This window comes from Candoia aspera, chromosome 3 (assembly GCF_035149785.1).
Source record: "Candoia aspera isolate rCanAsp1 chromosome 3, rCanAsp1.hap2, whole genome shotgun sequence".
In the NCBI taxonomy this organism is placed as follows: domain Eukaryota; kingdom Metazoa; phylum Chordata; class Lepidosauria; order Squamata; family Boidae; genus Candoia; species Candoia aspera.
The window spans coordinates 48321042-48337540 of NC_086155.1; the positions used below are offsets into that span (position 1 = coordinate 48321042).

The window sequence follows — 16499 nt, forward strand, 5'->3', positions numbered from 1 at the left end:
GAAGAAGCGTGGGAAAAACCCAGACAGATAAACCCCAAAGGTTAAGGTGGCTCTGATCTGTGTCTCTTTGAATGGCTGCTCAACTCCTCAGTACTACGCATTTTCCCCCCTGGATAGGGGCCCCCTCCTACTCACCATCAGTACTCATGACACCCATCTCCTTTACAGCCCAAGAAACTAGGGAGGGTCTCTTCTGAGCCTCTTGCCCCATCCACTACCCAGCTGCAGGCTATGCTGACTCTTATCTGCCCGTTCCCTAGGCAGCGTCTCCTGGCCATCTCTCCCAAGGTCTTTCCCACATACCATTACACATAACTCCCAAAGAACTAATTCTGGTCTGTGACCGTAATAAAATATTGATTGACTCCCAAAGGATAAGGACAATTTTCTGTTCTTGAAAGAATTTGATGACTAAATTGTTTGCCATTTAACATGGCTTTATTATTCAAATTACAGACTTTGTGTGTATGTGTGGTAGTATTCCTACTCCTCCTCTGCTAGATGACTGGTTCACTGTTTAGAAGTATTTCTGTATCTTGCGTAATGTGAAGTTGATTATCAAAAAAAATATTTTGGACCACATTTTCAAGACCCGCTACTTTTGGATAATTGTAACTGGAAGCAATTAAAAATGTTCTTTTAAAGCAGTTTCATATACTGAAATTACAAGATGATAAGTGTGTGTAAATCCCCCTCCCAAGCCTGCACACTTTCACTATAAGGGAAGCAAATCGTTTAAATCTGTACATTCAGAATTTCAACAGGATTCATGCTGTATATATAATTTGTATAATATTTATGTACAAAAACATTTCAACTGAAATGTACAGTACTTTCATTTCCCAGGCCAGTACACAACACTGAACAATTTTCAGGGTCAAAAGTGAAAAATATTTTATTTACAGTAACAAATAAAAACAGACAAAATATAAAACTTTTCCCATACTACAAGGAGGCAGAGTACTGCCCGTATTTGCTACAAATGGTCCCACCCACTCTTCCCAAGATATTGGAAGTCTTGCTCTCATATTGTCAGTTTTCTTGTTAAGAGGATATAAAGTGTTTTTTTAATAGGAAGTGACTCATATCCAGTGTCTTTGAGTTAGGTCTAGTATTTCTCTGCTGTGGGAAAAAGCAAGGGACAGCAGTTTTCCTTGTCCTCTTTTAAACCAATAATTTCTCTCTCCCAATCTGTTCAAAAGCCTCTTCTGTCAGTCCCCAGCGGTGGCAAAAGTCCCTCAACTTTGAACGTTGGCAGTGAACAGCAGCATGTTCTGGTCACATGAAATTATACAATCCCAATGCTGATATGTCCCTATCAATGGGCAGATGAAGGATGGGGCAGCAGGGATGAGATATGGCTCCCCTCAAAGAATTCACAGGAGAGATCAACTCCTAGTTGCTGACAGATACCAAGTGGGACCACATCAGTAGGGATGAATTAGGGGCTGTTCCCTGCATCACGTTACTGGAAGAATTTAGCTGGTGTGCCAGGGATAAACCCAGAACAATTGCGTGAAAACATTCCTTCTTGGCACATTAGGTGAGTTGCCATTCCTTTAGGTGCCTATTGTGCTCAGGAGACAGCATAATTACCAACTAGCAGGCATCAGATAAGGCAGCAGTAAGTGCCAGAGTTAGAACAACCCTTGCAGCTGGGCCAGTAGGTAGAACAACTTACTGACACACTAGACACAGCCAGTGTACGTCAGCTGTGATCTTTGGCTTTGTGCAATTGCTTCAGATCTTGACCAACCAGCATAGCTAGCTGTGCAACTATTCTTCTCTGGTATTTGGCTCAGGCAGCAGGAACACTGCTATTCCCCAGCCTCCTTGTGGAAGATTCCAATGTGAGGGCAAAGAGAAAGAATAAAGATTACTACATGGAGATATACTGCCTGTTCTTCAAACGTTTCATTGCCGTCTGGGAAAAAAGAACCACATCTTCTAAACTGTTTCTGAGCCCAGAATTGTGTCCAATAGAGTTAACCCTGTCAACTCTTCTAGTCAGGTCTCCTGTTTCAAACTTGGAACTTCTCAAACCTCAGTATCTGATAACTAAAGAAGAACAAACAGAGACCTCATTAGCACAGTTTTCCCTTAAGGGTCCCACTCAGAGCTCCTGTTCAAGGATCAAGATTCGGCTTCAGGAAGAAAAACAAAGGCCACAACACTCCATGCAGATCTCCAGGCAATCAGCTGACTCGCAGCAGGCATCAATGATGCCACAGTCCATGTCACAGGGCAGGTCACAATCAGCACATTCCCCAGAGCCGCAGCAGCAGCAGCAGATACAAGAATCCTCGGAGCTGCAGGAGCCACAAGTGGCACAGTCCAGCATGATGTTGCAGAGGGTCAGGAACTCACAGAAGAGGCAGGAGAGAATGCAGTGGACGCAGCAGTCTGGAATCAGAAAGAGAGAAGACTATCAAAAAGCAGGCCACAGTTAGTGAAGCACAAGAGGCTGAAATAGGGCAGGAAGATTGGACAAGAATTGGAAGGAAGAAGAAATGGAAGGCAACATTTTGCACAGCTGGAGCACAGCAGGATGCTGCAAAGGCATCACTCTGAAGCTCTACAGATGCCAAAAAGAACACTAATGTTGAGACAGACCAATTGCGTACCAGTATCTGAAAGCCCCTGGGACCATCCTTAAGAGATTTTGCAAATATCCTGCAGATTGGGGTGGTGGTTGGCTGGGCCTCATAATATAAAATCCCTGCTTCGATGGATCAGAGTAGAAACTAGTGGTATTTGAAGGGGCTGAATGTATGAGTGAGTAAGCGATTATCTGGGAGACTACAGCAAAAAGAAACATATCTAATAATCTTATGGCAGTTTTGATTGCAAGTCTGGAGTACTTCCACATGCACAGCTCATAGCACTATTAATGAATTGTGTAACTAGTCCATCTTTCTATTCTTAACAGATTTTCTTTGATAGAGAAAAGGGGGAGGGGAGAGAAATACTTAGAAAATGCAGGAGAGTGCCAAAAGGAAGATAATGCCTTTTGAGCTCTCAATGAAATTCCAGAGATGAGGCAGGGAGGATTTTTGATAAAAGGCTTCCTGGTCACAATATTTATAGCATGGACAGGGGTACTTGTGGTCCTCCAGATTTTGCAGAACTGAAGCCCCTCCGTGTCCTTAGCATCTCTGGCTGGATTCCCTAGACACGACTTACAGACTCCTGAAGGAGTGCAGGGCTTTCCTTTTGAGCACACCACACATTGTCAATGGTATATAGCAAATTCCATGATGGGCCAGATGCCCTACAACTCTTAGAAAAATGGTAAGCAAGAGTCCTTCCATCAGTCTCTTGGAAACAATTGCCATTGGACTTCTCTGGCAGAATAACAACTAGCCCCCAGTAACTTCCATAGGGAATGCACGTCTTGTGAGAGGTGAAAGGTCCCCTGTGCCAGCACCGAGTGCCTTAAAACAACATTAAGGTCTAAAATCAGGGCTTTTTTTTTTAAGGTTGGGAACCACTCTTAACAATTTTATTGAGGTACAGACCCCAATGGACAGTGTTATGTTGAAAAGTGAGCAGATTGGATGGTGTCCTTGTGCAGAGTGAACTTGTCTGTTTTTTCTTGATTTTTGAGAGAATTTTGAGGAAAAGTATCTTTGTTTCTGTAAAATCTGTATGTAATGTGCCAGATAAGCCTTGTTCTTCACTGATGTTGCTCAAATGACACTGATCTCCTGCAGAAAGAATCCAGGCTGAGTGGAAACTCAATACACAACCCTCTCCAAGTGGCTGATAATCACCTGAGTGATGTTGGAGGGCCCTGGACTTCTCCTGGTGCTCTGGCTTTTAGAACATCTGAATAGAGATTTTATTGCCTATATTAAGGTTTTCATTACAGTTTTGATGTATAGTATTTCCCACATTAAAATGGCAGGAAACCATTCCACTAACTTATGGAAACTGTGGAAAGAGGGATATCTGAGGGCTGCAAAAAAGAGAAATTCAGGAACTGCAAATAGTTGTGGCACTTCAGTTGCCGATCCTTCTCCCAAATCATCCCATAAATACTGAGTATTTGCTTGCAGTACTTACTATCTTACTCATTGCCTTCCCCTATTTGTACAATCTCGTCTAGGTAGTAAGTTTCTTGAAATCAAGTTTTTTTAAAAAAATATACTTAGGAATGCAACTTACAGGGGTGAGGAAAATGCACAGTAAGCAGTAGTTTCGCATTCATATTGGAAAACAAAGCAGCAGTGTGTAGACAAACTACAGAAAGGAGCAATGGAATTCAGACTCCTGACCTACCTAGTTTTAAGAGCAGAAAACATTCCTCAAACATATGTTCATACAGCAAACTTGCTCTGTGATAACTCCTGAAACAATGTGCCCAGCAATAATTCAAGATAAAAGAAGAGCATGATTACCCAGAAATTTCCTATTCTGAATTAATGCTTTTGCGGACAGTGGAAGTATAAGTAATCACCCTTAGTCCAAAAGATCCCCCAACCCTTTGGCCATGTCAGTGGATAAATCTGAATGGATTCATGGGCTCAGCCTAAAAAGGGGACCCAGGTCTTAATAATCTTCCAAGATGAACCTTACAGCTGATATCCCATCTTAATTAACCAAATTCCGAAAGGGGAGGGAGATACACAGGTTCAAAACTAACATAAATGAACAAGCTCTTCAGTCTCTGAGGTTGGATGAAAACTGTGCTTTTTGCTTTCTCATCCTAATTCCTATTTGCTGTCTATATGGCTTCATTATACCTGCCCTTCCCCTCTTCTCCACCCCTCCCATAGATGGACCCCATCGCCTTTGCTTATTGGCAGGCTGGGAGCCACAACCTTGACTGAAGGCTAGATTACAACATGGACTAGAAACCAGAAGAGACTATCTATTTTGGACAAGGTGGGTATGTATTAAGTTGCTCCATGAAGCTGTGATCTCCCAAGTCATTGTAGGCTGAGTGACAATTGGAGGCATCAGTGTTTCTCTCCCTCTCTCCCCATTTCCCCACTACTGAATTTCTATGCACCTGTCCTTAGGTTGGCTGAAAACTATACTCCCATGAAAGCTGCTGTCCTCATTCCTGAACTGTATTCTGCCTCTCTTCCTCCTGTTTCAAGACTCTGCAATCACCTGACTTCCCTCCAAGGGAATGGGGGACAAAGTCTAACCGATTTCACAGGCCTCGAGGCTGCTCTTGGATTGTGTCAGAATAAAAAGAATGAGTGGGAACACAGCCTCTTTCACTTGGAGGACCAAGTAAACTAAAATAGTTATGTATGTGGAGAGATACCTTCCTGTGCTTCGGTAGGAATCTGAGAGGATGCTGATTTGGAGCTGGTCTTGCTCTTTTTGCTGATATGGCTGTTGATGGAGTGATGGGGCTGCAGTTTCCGATGAGGCTTCTGGGAACTTGACAGTGATCTAAGTTCAGAACACAAGATCCCATTGCCAGCCTCTCCCTTAGAATTGCTGAGATCATCTGATATACATCCAGCACCATTTTGTAGCAAAGGGACACAAGTCAAGTCTGAAGGAGTCTGAACATTGACTCGGCTTTGGGGCTGGCCTAAAGGAGGAGGAAAGACAATTTTTTTTAAAAAAAAAAATCATAATTGTTTAAGTCACTGTACCAAGCTTTGTACACATCTTTTAATTTACTTGATAGAATAACATAACATAAACTGCTTGAAAAAGAAAAAAGAAAACAAATTTTAAACAGCAAATCACCTTGCTTTGCTCCCCATCTGGACTTCTTTAATTTAAGTTTCCTGGATGTAATTGTTTTCTTTTTAAGTTATTACCACTATTTATACAGAACTTTAAGTTAACATACCAGTTTACAGACACTTTAAAAAAAAATGAAAAAGGGCTTCCGGTGGGAATGGCAGACTGAACGGCTGTGCCTGCTGGCTCAGCAGGTGGAGCAGACAATGCAGAAACTTTTTTCGGGCTGAGGTAGGTTTTCCTGAAGCCCAGAAATATTCTCCGGATGACAGATGGGAGTCATCCCATCTGTCCTCCAGATGGCTGTTTGCAGCCAGAAGATCGCAAACAACATTTCGCGTTTGACTGGTAAAAGCCAGCTGGGAGGCGGGGATTTAATCACTTTCCAAGCCATGCTGTAGCCTTAAAGGGACACTAAGACCGGCCACCCCATTTCTAAATCACCAATTTGTATTTTTTTTTAAGTATATTTACCCCAAGAGAGGCTTTCTACAGCAAGGAGAAGCTGGTTCTCTTGGTGCTTAGCGTTATTTTTGGGATTACTTTTCAATTTTTTTTTTTAAGTTTTGGATTTTGTTTTCCTTCCAAATATAAAGGAGGATTGAGAGTAAACAATTGTCTTCCTGTTATTATTTTTGTATTAAATATGAAGATATTAGCATTTTCCTACACATTGAATCAGCTGATTTGAACCTTCAGCTTTCTGTTTTCACTTTCCCTTGAGTACTATCTGCTATCTCACTTTCACTTTATGTAAACACACTTTGGAACTCTTCCATATCTTCAACCTTCACTGGTTAAGCTCCTAGGGAGTGCCGTAATTTACTGCATGAGACATGGAGGATTTCAAACAGATTCTTTCTGACTTCCACCAAGATTTTAAACAGATCTCTTCTGACTTTTATCAAGCTTTTATGCAAGATATCCAGGACATTGTAGAAAATGTGAGATCTAAAATGTGCCATTAGGTTGGGGATGTCGTAGATGAAATTGAGGAATTTAAGAGCTATAGAAAGGTCTTTTTTAAGACTGAGATTGGGATTTTTATCAAGATGCTGGATGAAGATTGGATAGGGGAGTTGGAGAAATTTAAGGGGGAGAGTGATCTGCAAGCCATAAGTAAAATTGATCTGGTGGAATGCCATGAAAAGAACCTGGAATCTTTGAAGGGGGAAGTTGGGCTATTTGATTCTTTCAAGAGAAAAGCTCTTTGCATATTGTGGGGGATTTGTAACTGCTCTGGTTTATTCTGAAGTGGGATAAGGGTTGAAGAATGTTTATCTGGTTTGCTTTAAGGATTTGATTGATGCTATTTGCTTTTAAAGATTTGGATTTACTGTTTTGAATTGTCTTTTTTGGGGGGGTTATTAAGATTAATATTATTAAAACTGTTTTATTAGGGTTAAAGAATGTCTATCTGGTTTGCTTTAAGAATTTGATTGATGCTATTTGCTTTTAAAGATATGGAATTACTGTTTTGAATTGTCTTTGCTTTTTGGGTTTATTAAGATTGGGACTATTAAAATTGCTGTATTATTAAGTATAATAGCAGACAATTTATGTTCTTTTTAATTTGATTCCTATTAGGAATGTATAGAATAGTGGTAGGAAGGGAATAATTAAATATGCGTTATCTTTTGGAGGACAGAAAGATGTTTAGGAGGTTTATATGAACTTTTTCTCTTTAATATAAGGGGGAGGAGTAACTGTACTTAGTGATTTTTATGATGTGTTAGAGTGGAATGATTTATAGAAATAATGTGGTGTTTTGGTTTAATATAGAGTAAGAGATTGATTATGGAAATTTTTGTATATCCTTGCTGTTAAAAGTCAGAAGTCACATCTTTTTGTAAATTTGAAAAAAAATTCTCTTGTGTTTCCGCACCTTTTTAGTTTTTTTTTCCTTTGTAGTTTTTTGTTTTTCTGTAGTTTTATTCTTCTCTTGAAACTTAATAAAATTTACTATAAAAAAATGAAAAAAAACAAAATTCTAGCCAGACTTTATGTGATATTAGTATCTACGCCCCTGCTAAGTCCAGTAAAAGCAGAATGCCCAAGAGAATCTGTGGTTAATTTTTTAACCCTTAGTTCCAAATCCAGGCATGATCTATTGAAATGAAACTAGATAAAAATAGACATACAAATCATAGAAGAGCACAAAACTGTAACTGTAGCTTGCACAAGCTATCACTTCCTTCTAGAAGATTAAGTTGGGAGTGGATATACATACGAGGTTTATCATATCCTGAATCAAGACTCTGTGCTATCACCTCTGATAATGGCATTTTATTATTGGACAAAAAGAGAATAGGTTGCTTGGAATTATTCCCTTCCCCTTTTCCAAATAAGCAACCTACATAATCAGAGCTATGTTACTTGTTTCTTCTCTGCATAACTTGCTCCTGGAGCAATCATTTTATTGGCTTTAATTTCTCAGAAAACATTTTGATTATTTATAAAGATTGCTTTTTCTCCACAGTCCTCAATGCAACTGAATCAATCAGCCAGGCATGGAACTGAGATTGAGATACCAAGAGCCCTTAATACAGTCCAATGCTGTCCAGCAATGTCCCTTCCTGTGACTAAGATCTTTCTGAATTTTAACTCATAGGTAAAGTAAAGCTTCTTTATAACAATAATTAAAAGTCTCCTCATTTTATTGCTTGTTTCAGGACAACTAAAGGATTAGCAATAACTTGTCCCATCATGAGCCAGCTCTCAGAGCATTAGCTTCCCTTACTATCAGCTTAAACTGTAAGCAACAAAAGTCGGTAACAAATTAGCAGAGATACATTTCTCCCACGACAGATGCAAACATGATGTAGTAATAAAAGATAATTATTTATGTTGTAAGGTAGGACAGCAGCTGTTCCTATGAGGATCTGCAAAACAGAAAAAGAAGAAAAAAAAGTAACTGATCTAAAAGATGTAGTTGCTCCTTTTCCCTTAATAATGATCTCCCTTGAAGTTTGACACAGCTGAAAAGCTCTTCAAAACACAGGACAAAGTTCCCATATGATTGATTGATTGATTGATTGATTGATTGTCTGGAAACATTTTTTCCCCACAAGTTAAAAAAATTTGGCCTTTTAAAATAGGTTTTAGAAGCCAACACATGCTTGCATGTAGAAGCTTACATTACATTACTGTTTTGTTCTGCTGCTATGAGTATCTTTTCACTGTTGAGTTTTTAAACAAGATTAACACGATTTTTCATTTTTTACTTGATTTGTGTGCTTTTTGTTAATGTTAGTCATATATACGCATATGAGTATGTTCATATACTGTATACTCTCTGGGTTCTGAGGGACTCTGGGCAGTTTACAACAAGTAATAAAACAATAGACATACAATTACAATATATAAAATACTATATATAAAGATGCAATTACATATAGACAATAAATATAAAATAAAAATAAAATCCAAATGGCAGATGATCTCAGTCCTTGTGTGTGGCGAGCACTCTAGCGCACTACCCATCCCCAAACGATGACTCACCTCCCTGCCCCAGGCCAGGTGGCAGAGCCTGGTCTTCAGATTTCTCCGGAAGGCCGGGAGTGATGGGGCTAGCCTCACCTCTGGGGGTAGGATGTTCCAGAGGGCGGGGGCTACTGCAGAGAAGGCCTGCTTCCTGGACCCCACCAGACAGAATTCTCTTATTGACAGGGTCCGCAACATGCCCTCTCTGCATAACTGGGTAGGACTGGTTGATGTAATGGGGAAGAGGTGGTCCCTCAGGTATATATGTATTTAGTGTATTTATGTGAACATATAGAGAACAGCTTTGTATTTTTACCACCCAATAGAAAGTAGAGGGGGGATTACAGTAGCTGTGGTGAGTGTATATGACAAAAAAAGCTAAATAAATATGTAGATTAGGGTATGATATTAGGAGATTAACCAATTATTTCCTTCTGCATTTCAACAATTTCTAAGACTTAGCAGACATCTGTAAATCACTAGGGCTTTTAAAGAACATGAATGGATTCATTCTTCCTTACTGTCAGTCTCATTGGGCTTGTTATCAGGCAGAAACATGGAATAGAGATATACCAAATTAATATTAAATAGTAATAAACAGCCATATTTAGAGTTGTTAAGAGGTATAATTATTTATGACTTCTAAAACTCAGAAAATTGTACTGAACACATGCCAAAATTGAATCTATGCAATACAACATGTTTTGCATGAAAAGTATAATCCAAATACTCATTCAGTGCCAATTTTAAAAAAGGAAATATGCATTTGGAAGTATTTCCAGTCAACTTTAATAGCATTTATATACAGTACATGTAACTGTGACAGGATCACAGCAGAAGTCCAAAACAAGCAAATAAAATCCTGAAAGCCCATTAGGAAATGGAGCTATATGGGGGAAAAAAAACCACTTGAAAAATGCAAACATTATCCTGGCTTTGAGTCTTCCTTGGTGGTGGGGTGGGGCAGAGCAGAACTCCTTGGGGTTTATGGCTGTATGTGATGCCTTGGGGAAGTGGCGTTCTCTGCATTAAGCAGCTTCATTGTCTTCTCTGAGCACTGCTAGACAAGCCTAATGTTGGCTGATCTGTTATTCAGCTCATCCTCCATACCAACCATGCAACAATAAAAGAGCAATTGTGATTGTAACCTGTGGTCTAGCTGTGTCTGTGTGGCTGCATTTGCTCCAATGGAACTTACAAAGTATTTGTAGCTAAGAGATCACATGTATACATGGCTGCTTTGCCACGTCGCCAGCATGGCCAGATTTCAAACAATGTACACCGGCCCCTCGAGGAGCAAGAAGCAATCATTTCTAGATGACAACCACTCTGTTGGAGGCAACACGCTGACTGATTGTGGTTTGGCTGTGAATGCTCAAGACTCCTTAAAACATAAATTTAGAAAAATTCTAATTTAAAGAAAGATGGGGAAACAAAAATAAGAATGGCAGTGGCTTGCATGATATTATTTTGAAGTCCCTGTTTCAGTTCTGCCTCTATACTTTCAAATAAGACATTACCCATACAGGGTTTCATATGGTTTTTAAAATGTATTTCCATTACAACACACTGATATAGGGTTCTAACTTCAGTGCATACATTCTCTGCAGTCTACATCATACCCAGGAATGAACAGGACATATACAAAATAACCTGGCTCACACATCTACACCATGAATTTTTACCAAGTGTTAATAAATAAATCATAATTGGCTGGGTTCACATAATACACTAAGCCAAAGTCCACCAAAGCACATTATCATTTTAGTACAATATGGGAATCCAGAACACACTGAATGAGCTTTTTAAGAATTGCTACTCAGAATAATGGGAAAAAGATAAAGGAGCACTTTATAAAATTTTAAAAAATCCATCTAAACTTTTCCAGTGTTAGTCAAATGTTAACTTTCTGAAGACTGTAATTAAGCAATGTCCCAATGTCCCCTGTAATCAGAACAGTACAGAAATAATACTTGCGTATGCAAAATGTGTTGAAGCAGTCTTAAAATTGTTGACTTAATTGACAATGGGCAGATTCATGGAAAATTTTTAAATTATCTTGGCCAGGAAAGAGATTTGAAGGAAACCAAGCATAATTCAAACCATTTATGAACTATAACACAATCTTGTCAGACCAGAGCTAAGCAAAAGGATAAGATTGGCCAAAAAGCAACCAACCAGCCCTCCACCCACCAAGACCTTGTATTCCTTTTTTTTTTTTTTGCTAGACTTGGCATTTCTCTCCTCTCTGGTTTGTAAACGAGCAGTGATTCAGCAAAAAGTCTTGAGAGCTAAAGGCACCATGGGCCAATTCAAGAAACAGAAGCTATATTCTTTCTGGGGTGTTAGCTGGACAGGCTCCTGCACTTCTCTGATGAATAAGGCTACACTGAGTCATACTGAAAGCACCATGCATGGCCTTCAGACACAAGATGCTCCTTGTATCATGATACTGAGGACCCAGGCAATGCACAGTGGATGGCACAAAATCCTGGTTTCTCTAGTTGTGGGTAACCTACCAAAAGGGTGTCACTCAAAGCTCTGTTATGAAATACTGGAATCAAAGAGAAAAGAAGCAGAGCGGAATGCATGAGGACGCATAACTATTATGGCTTTCACCTAAGTACACATCCTGAGGTGAATACAGAAAAGATCTAGTTGCTTTGATTTTGATTTGATCAATAGAAATGGATGTTCAGTCCTGCAAAAGCAATCTGTGCAAGCAACAAAACTAAACTACTCTCCTTCTAGGAGAGTCATTTATAAGCAGGGTTTCATTACCAACTCACAGCAATTACTTACATACACACAGAATGCTAACCTAAACAGATAAAATGTCAAAAAGATTTTTTTTAGCTATAAGCCGGAACTGTTGATGATCAATAATGGTTGCAAGAAATAAGCATTAAAGCATTCTATGAAGATTTTTTCCCCTAAAGAACCGAACAGAAACAAATTTGGCTTTCTATAAGGATTACTCTCCTGGGGAATAGACAGAAATGATTTCTGGCCAATGAGTACTTTTCATGATTATAAAACATCCTTCTTTAGCAATTTTTAACATTTATTTTAAAGACTTCTAGAACTCTTTTCAACTGATCTCAAAGCATCCTAAATCAAGGTTTGACTGCATTTTATAACATTGTCCTTAGCCAGAACTGTCCCGTTTAATTCATGACTACAGGGATATATGAACTAAGAGGAGATATGTACTGTTGCATGTTTAATGCACTATATCACATAGGCCTTGTGCATACTGTACTGCATTTAAAATTGAATCAAGATTACATTCCTTAAGTTACTTGTTAGGAGCAGACTCCTAAGCTCTTTTTGAAAGAAATTATTTCTTAAAATACAATTTGTTTCTTGACCCATCCATGACCCAGGTATGCAAACATCAGCATTCTGAAAACATCTGCACTGTGGTTTTCTTTCTGCCTTTTTGTGACTTTGGAAGGCTGCAATAGCATGCTAATGGCAATTCTGAATGAAAGTTTCTCACTTCCTAATAATGGCTGCCAAGATCCAACTACATCTACAACTCCCTATCTGCAGAATAACAAGAGCAGGTTCTGTCTTTGTACTTAAATGCTTTCTGGGAGGAAACCCTTTTTGTTTTACAGTTTCAGCTTAAGTTTAAGAATGAATTTTGCTGGCTGAGTTCAATGAAGCCCATGAGAATATGGGTTCACACACTGACGTGACCTTAACTGCTGTGGCATGAGTGAACCATTCTAATCATCATTATTTCAGGGATGAAATTATACAGTGGGAACTCCCCTAATCAGATAATTACAGGTGGGAATTTTGCTGATGATAGAGAATTTTGTTCCCAGCACATTATTAATTTTTTTCTTGCCTCTCCAACAGTCTCCCTTTTCAAACCAGACCAACACCCAGTGCTCCAGTAGCAATGTCAATTGTTTCTAAAGGTCTCTCTGATTCAAGGGTAAATAAGGACAACAGATTTATGTGGTACAGTCAACAGGGAGCTTACTCAAACAAGCCCACCAAAATGAGTGAGAGTTGCATACATAGGCTACTATTGTTTCTTTATGTTGTCTTCTGAAAAAAGAGAAAAATTAAACCAAGTAAATTAATATGCCACATTTATAGATAGAAAATATAAGAAATATGATTTTTATTTGGGAAAACTAGATTCTGTAGCAAAAAGCTTTAACTCAAAGACTCAGAAACTGATAGAAATGTCATACTCTGATGGATGAAATAGCAATATGACCATTCCTTTCACTTGGCTCCAACCACCTACATACTTTTTATAAAGGTTGTTTTATTCCTAATTTACACTAGCAACCAAGCAAAGATAATTAGTTCTTATATTAAGTTGCAGAGATATTATTATTTCAGTACTCAGTCTGAGTACTGCCCTTCAGTTGAGCTCAACTGGCAACTATATGCACCCTGGCATGCAGTCTTCTTAGTAAATGTGAGTAGATCAATAGGTACCGCTTCGGCGGGAAGGTAACGGCGTTCCGAGTCGTCATGCTGGCCACATGACCCGGAAGTGTCTATGACAACGCCGGCTCTAAGGCTTAGAAACGGAGATGAGCACCACCCCCTAGAGTCGGACTCGACTGGACTTTACGTCAAGGGAAACCTTTACCTTTACTAGATTGCCACTGCCTACTTCTAGGCTGCTTTCTGATTTCCCAGCTTAGCGTACGGACCTGGCATTGCCACCTGAGAGATTCCCATTTAAGTACTAACCAAGTTTGACCCTGACTGGAGGCCAAAACAAGCTTCCAGGCCCAAACAAGGTCACCCCAGTGCTGCCACCTGCTGAAAAGCTTAGCTATTACATGTTGTGAGTCAAAATACTGTATTAATCATTGAACAGCATATCAAAACAACCAGGGCCGCAACTAGGAGGGGGCAAGTGGGGCATGTGCCCCGGGCGCAGCGCTGGGGGGGCGCCAAAATGAGTGCTGGGGGGATGCCAAAATGGGCCTGGAATCCATGTTTGCCCCAGGTGACACAGACCCTAGTTGAGGGCCTGAAAACAACGTATCTGAAGCCAGATTTAAAAGCTGCCAAACTAAAGACACAGGAATGCCATAAGGTTGGATGTACCTATCATCTATGCATTCAACCATTGACTGAATTGATATAAAAAAGCACGATGAATTGGATCAGGGTCAGAACACCTGCATGTTTTTGTTTTTGTGCTTGTTAATGAAATAAACTAGATAAATGAAAATTTCTAAAAAGGAAAAGGAATGAATTTCAAATCAGGGAAATCAACTCATTTTTTTCTAAACTATTTAGATCTCATCAGCTGAGACAGCATTTGAAAAAGGTGTACATCTGTTCTGTTAATTGCAAGGATATCAATGTTATATAAAATATATAATTTTTTAAAGTTAACAACCATAGGACTTTTGAAGTAATTAAGAAGCTCAGGGAGGATTATTTAGGATATGAACTCGATGAAGCTCACTGGAACCGTTTATAGCATAGAATTGTGTTGAAATTTGCTATGGTGAGTTACCAAGAATTAAACATCAAGATAATTCATAAATAAAATTACTGTCTGCAAAAACTAGACTATACAAATTGTAATGTTTTTCAAATGTGTTTGGGAGATTGTAAATAAATGTGTTTATATTGTCATCTTTACTGGTGATACCAAATTGGTATAACTTTTTAGTCACAAGCTTTTGAAGAAATTGAGAAATTATCTTTCACAATGAATCCTGCTTTTGAATTATTTCCCATATTTCCTAAGTCACATAATATTTTTTCTATTTCTTTCTGCAAAACTTGTTAAGAAATAAATAATAAATAAAACTAAAATTAAAAAAAAACCAAATTGGTTCAGTTTTTCAGTTGCTTGCCCAGTTTGTTATCCCAAAACATGGAAAATTAAAATGAATCTTTCAATAGATCAGTGATATTTAACTATGTGGGAAATTGCTCTGGTTGAAAATTGTCATACAATGATAAAGGGCCTTGAAAAAAAATCTTCTATAAGGGTTTTTTTTTCAAGTTTGGTTATGGTATAGTATGCCACCGCGGGTTAAACTGCTGAGCTGCTGAGCTTGCTGATCAGAAAGTCGGTGGTTCGAATCCGTATGACGGGGTGAGCTCCCGTTGCTAGTCCCAGCTCCTGCCAACCTAGCAGTTCGAAAACATGCAAATGTGAGTAGATTAATAGGTACCGCTTCGGCGGGCAGGTGATGGCGTTCTGTGTAGTCATGCTGGCCACATGACCACGGAAGTGTCTACAGACAAACGCCGGCTCTTCGGCTTTGAAACGGAGATGAGCACCGCCCCCTAGAGTCAGACACGACTGGACTTAATGTCAAGGGAAACCTTTCCCTAAAATATTACTTTTGTCTGTAGAATATTTGTTCTAGATAGTAATATTGAATATAGCTGCTTAGAAGGTTTGGGTCTCTTTTATTCACTCACTGTCTCACATATACATGCTCTCCATTTTTTAAAAAAATCCTTTTGTTTTGCCCCAATTTATTTTTCATTTTTAACTTCGTAATTTTGTTTTATTTAATCTGGATATTTCATTTCTCATTTAAAAAAAGAAAGGAAAAAGATGATGTGATTGGAAGGAAAAAAACATACATGTCACAGCTTCTGCTACTGTGAAGTTGCCTTCAGATTCTGCAGTGGATGAAGAATTTCCATTCCTCAGGGATCTGTGAGATGTTGAACCTTCTTCCAGTGAAATTTCTTCCTTCCCAACTGTGGTCTGATTTTGAGAACTAGGAATAGAGGTTATGGAGTTTGGAATTGCTGGCGCTACCTCTGAAGTTGGCCTGGAGGAAGGGCATGAGTTTGTATCTTGGCCTGCAAGAGAAGAGAGGCTTTTAGCATGAGTACAGCTTACTTATATTATGGACAATATGTGTCTTCAGAAAACCCCAGCTGATAAAAGTGGAAATGTCATCACAGAAGTACTAGTGTTTTTGTCTCTCTTTTACATTCACATATACAGACACAGAGAGAAAGAGAAATACAAAAGTGGACCTCATTGTCTGCCGTTACATTATCTATAATTTCAGCAGTTGTTGACTATAGAGTAAATGGGTATGTGACCTTCTGGTTTTTGGCACACAGTACTGGTCCATTTGCCATTTTGTGCCTGAGCAAAAGTACACATCCGGCCCCCATCCCTAGAATCTCCTGGTGATCTGTAGGGTCCTGATTTTATATTGGTTGCTGTCTTCTCACACGTTACTTCTTACACAGTGAAAAGAAGGAACTGCACAGTACAGAAAGCAGCCCTGCACTTTTGAAAGTGTTGAGGGAGGATGAGTGCTTTAGTG

General features: G+C 39.1%; 1 protein-coding gene across 2 annotated transcripts in view; it reads right to left on the reverse strand.

Annotated features, from left to right (window-relative positions):
* Positions 1-818: 818 nt before the first annotated feature.
* Positions 819-16499, reverse strand: part of MDFI (MyoD family inhibitor) — a 61843-nt gene continuing 46162 nt past the window's right edge. For both annotated transcript variants that reach the window (XM_063300093.1, XM_063300094.1), the window contains 3 exons: positions 15796-16020; positions 5279-5554; positions 819-2403 (listed from right to left, as the gene is read on the reverse strand). In XM_063300093.1, the coding sequence (XP_063156163.1) occupies positions 2147-2403; positions 5279-5554; positions 15796-16020 (758 nt within the window). In that variant the 3' untranslated portion in view covers positions 819-2146. The remainder of the gene's footprint in view (positions 2404-5278; positions 5555-15795; positions 16021-16499) is intronic.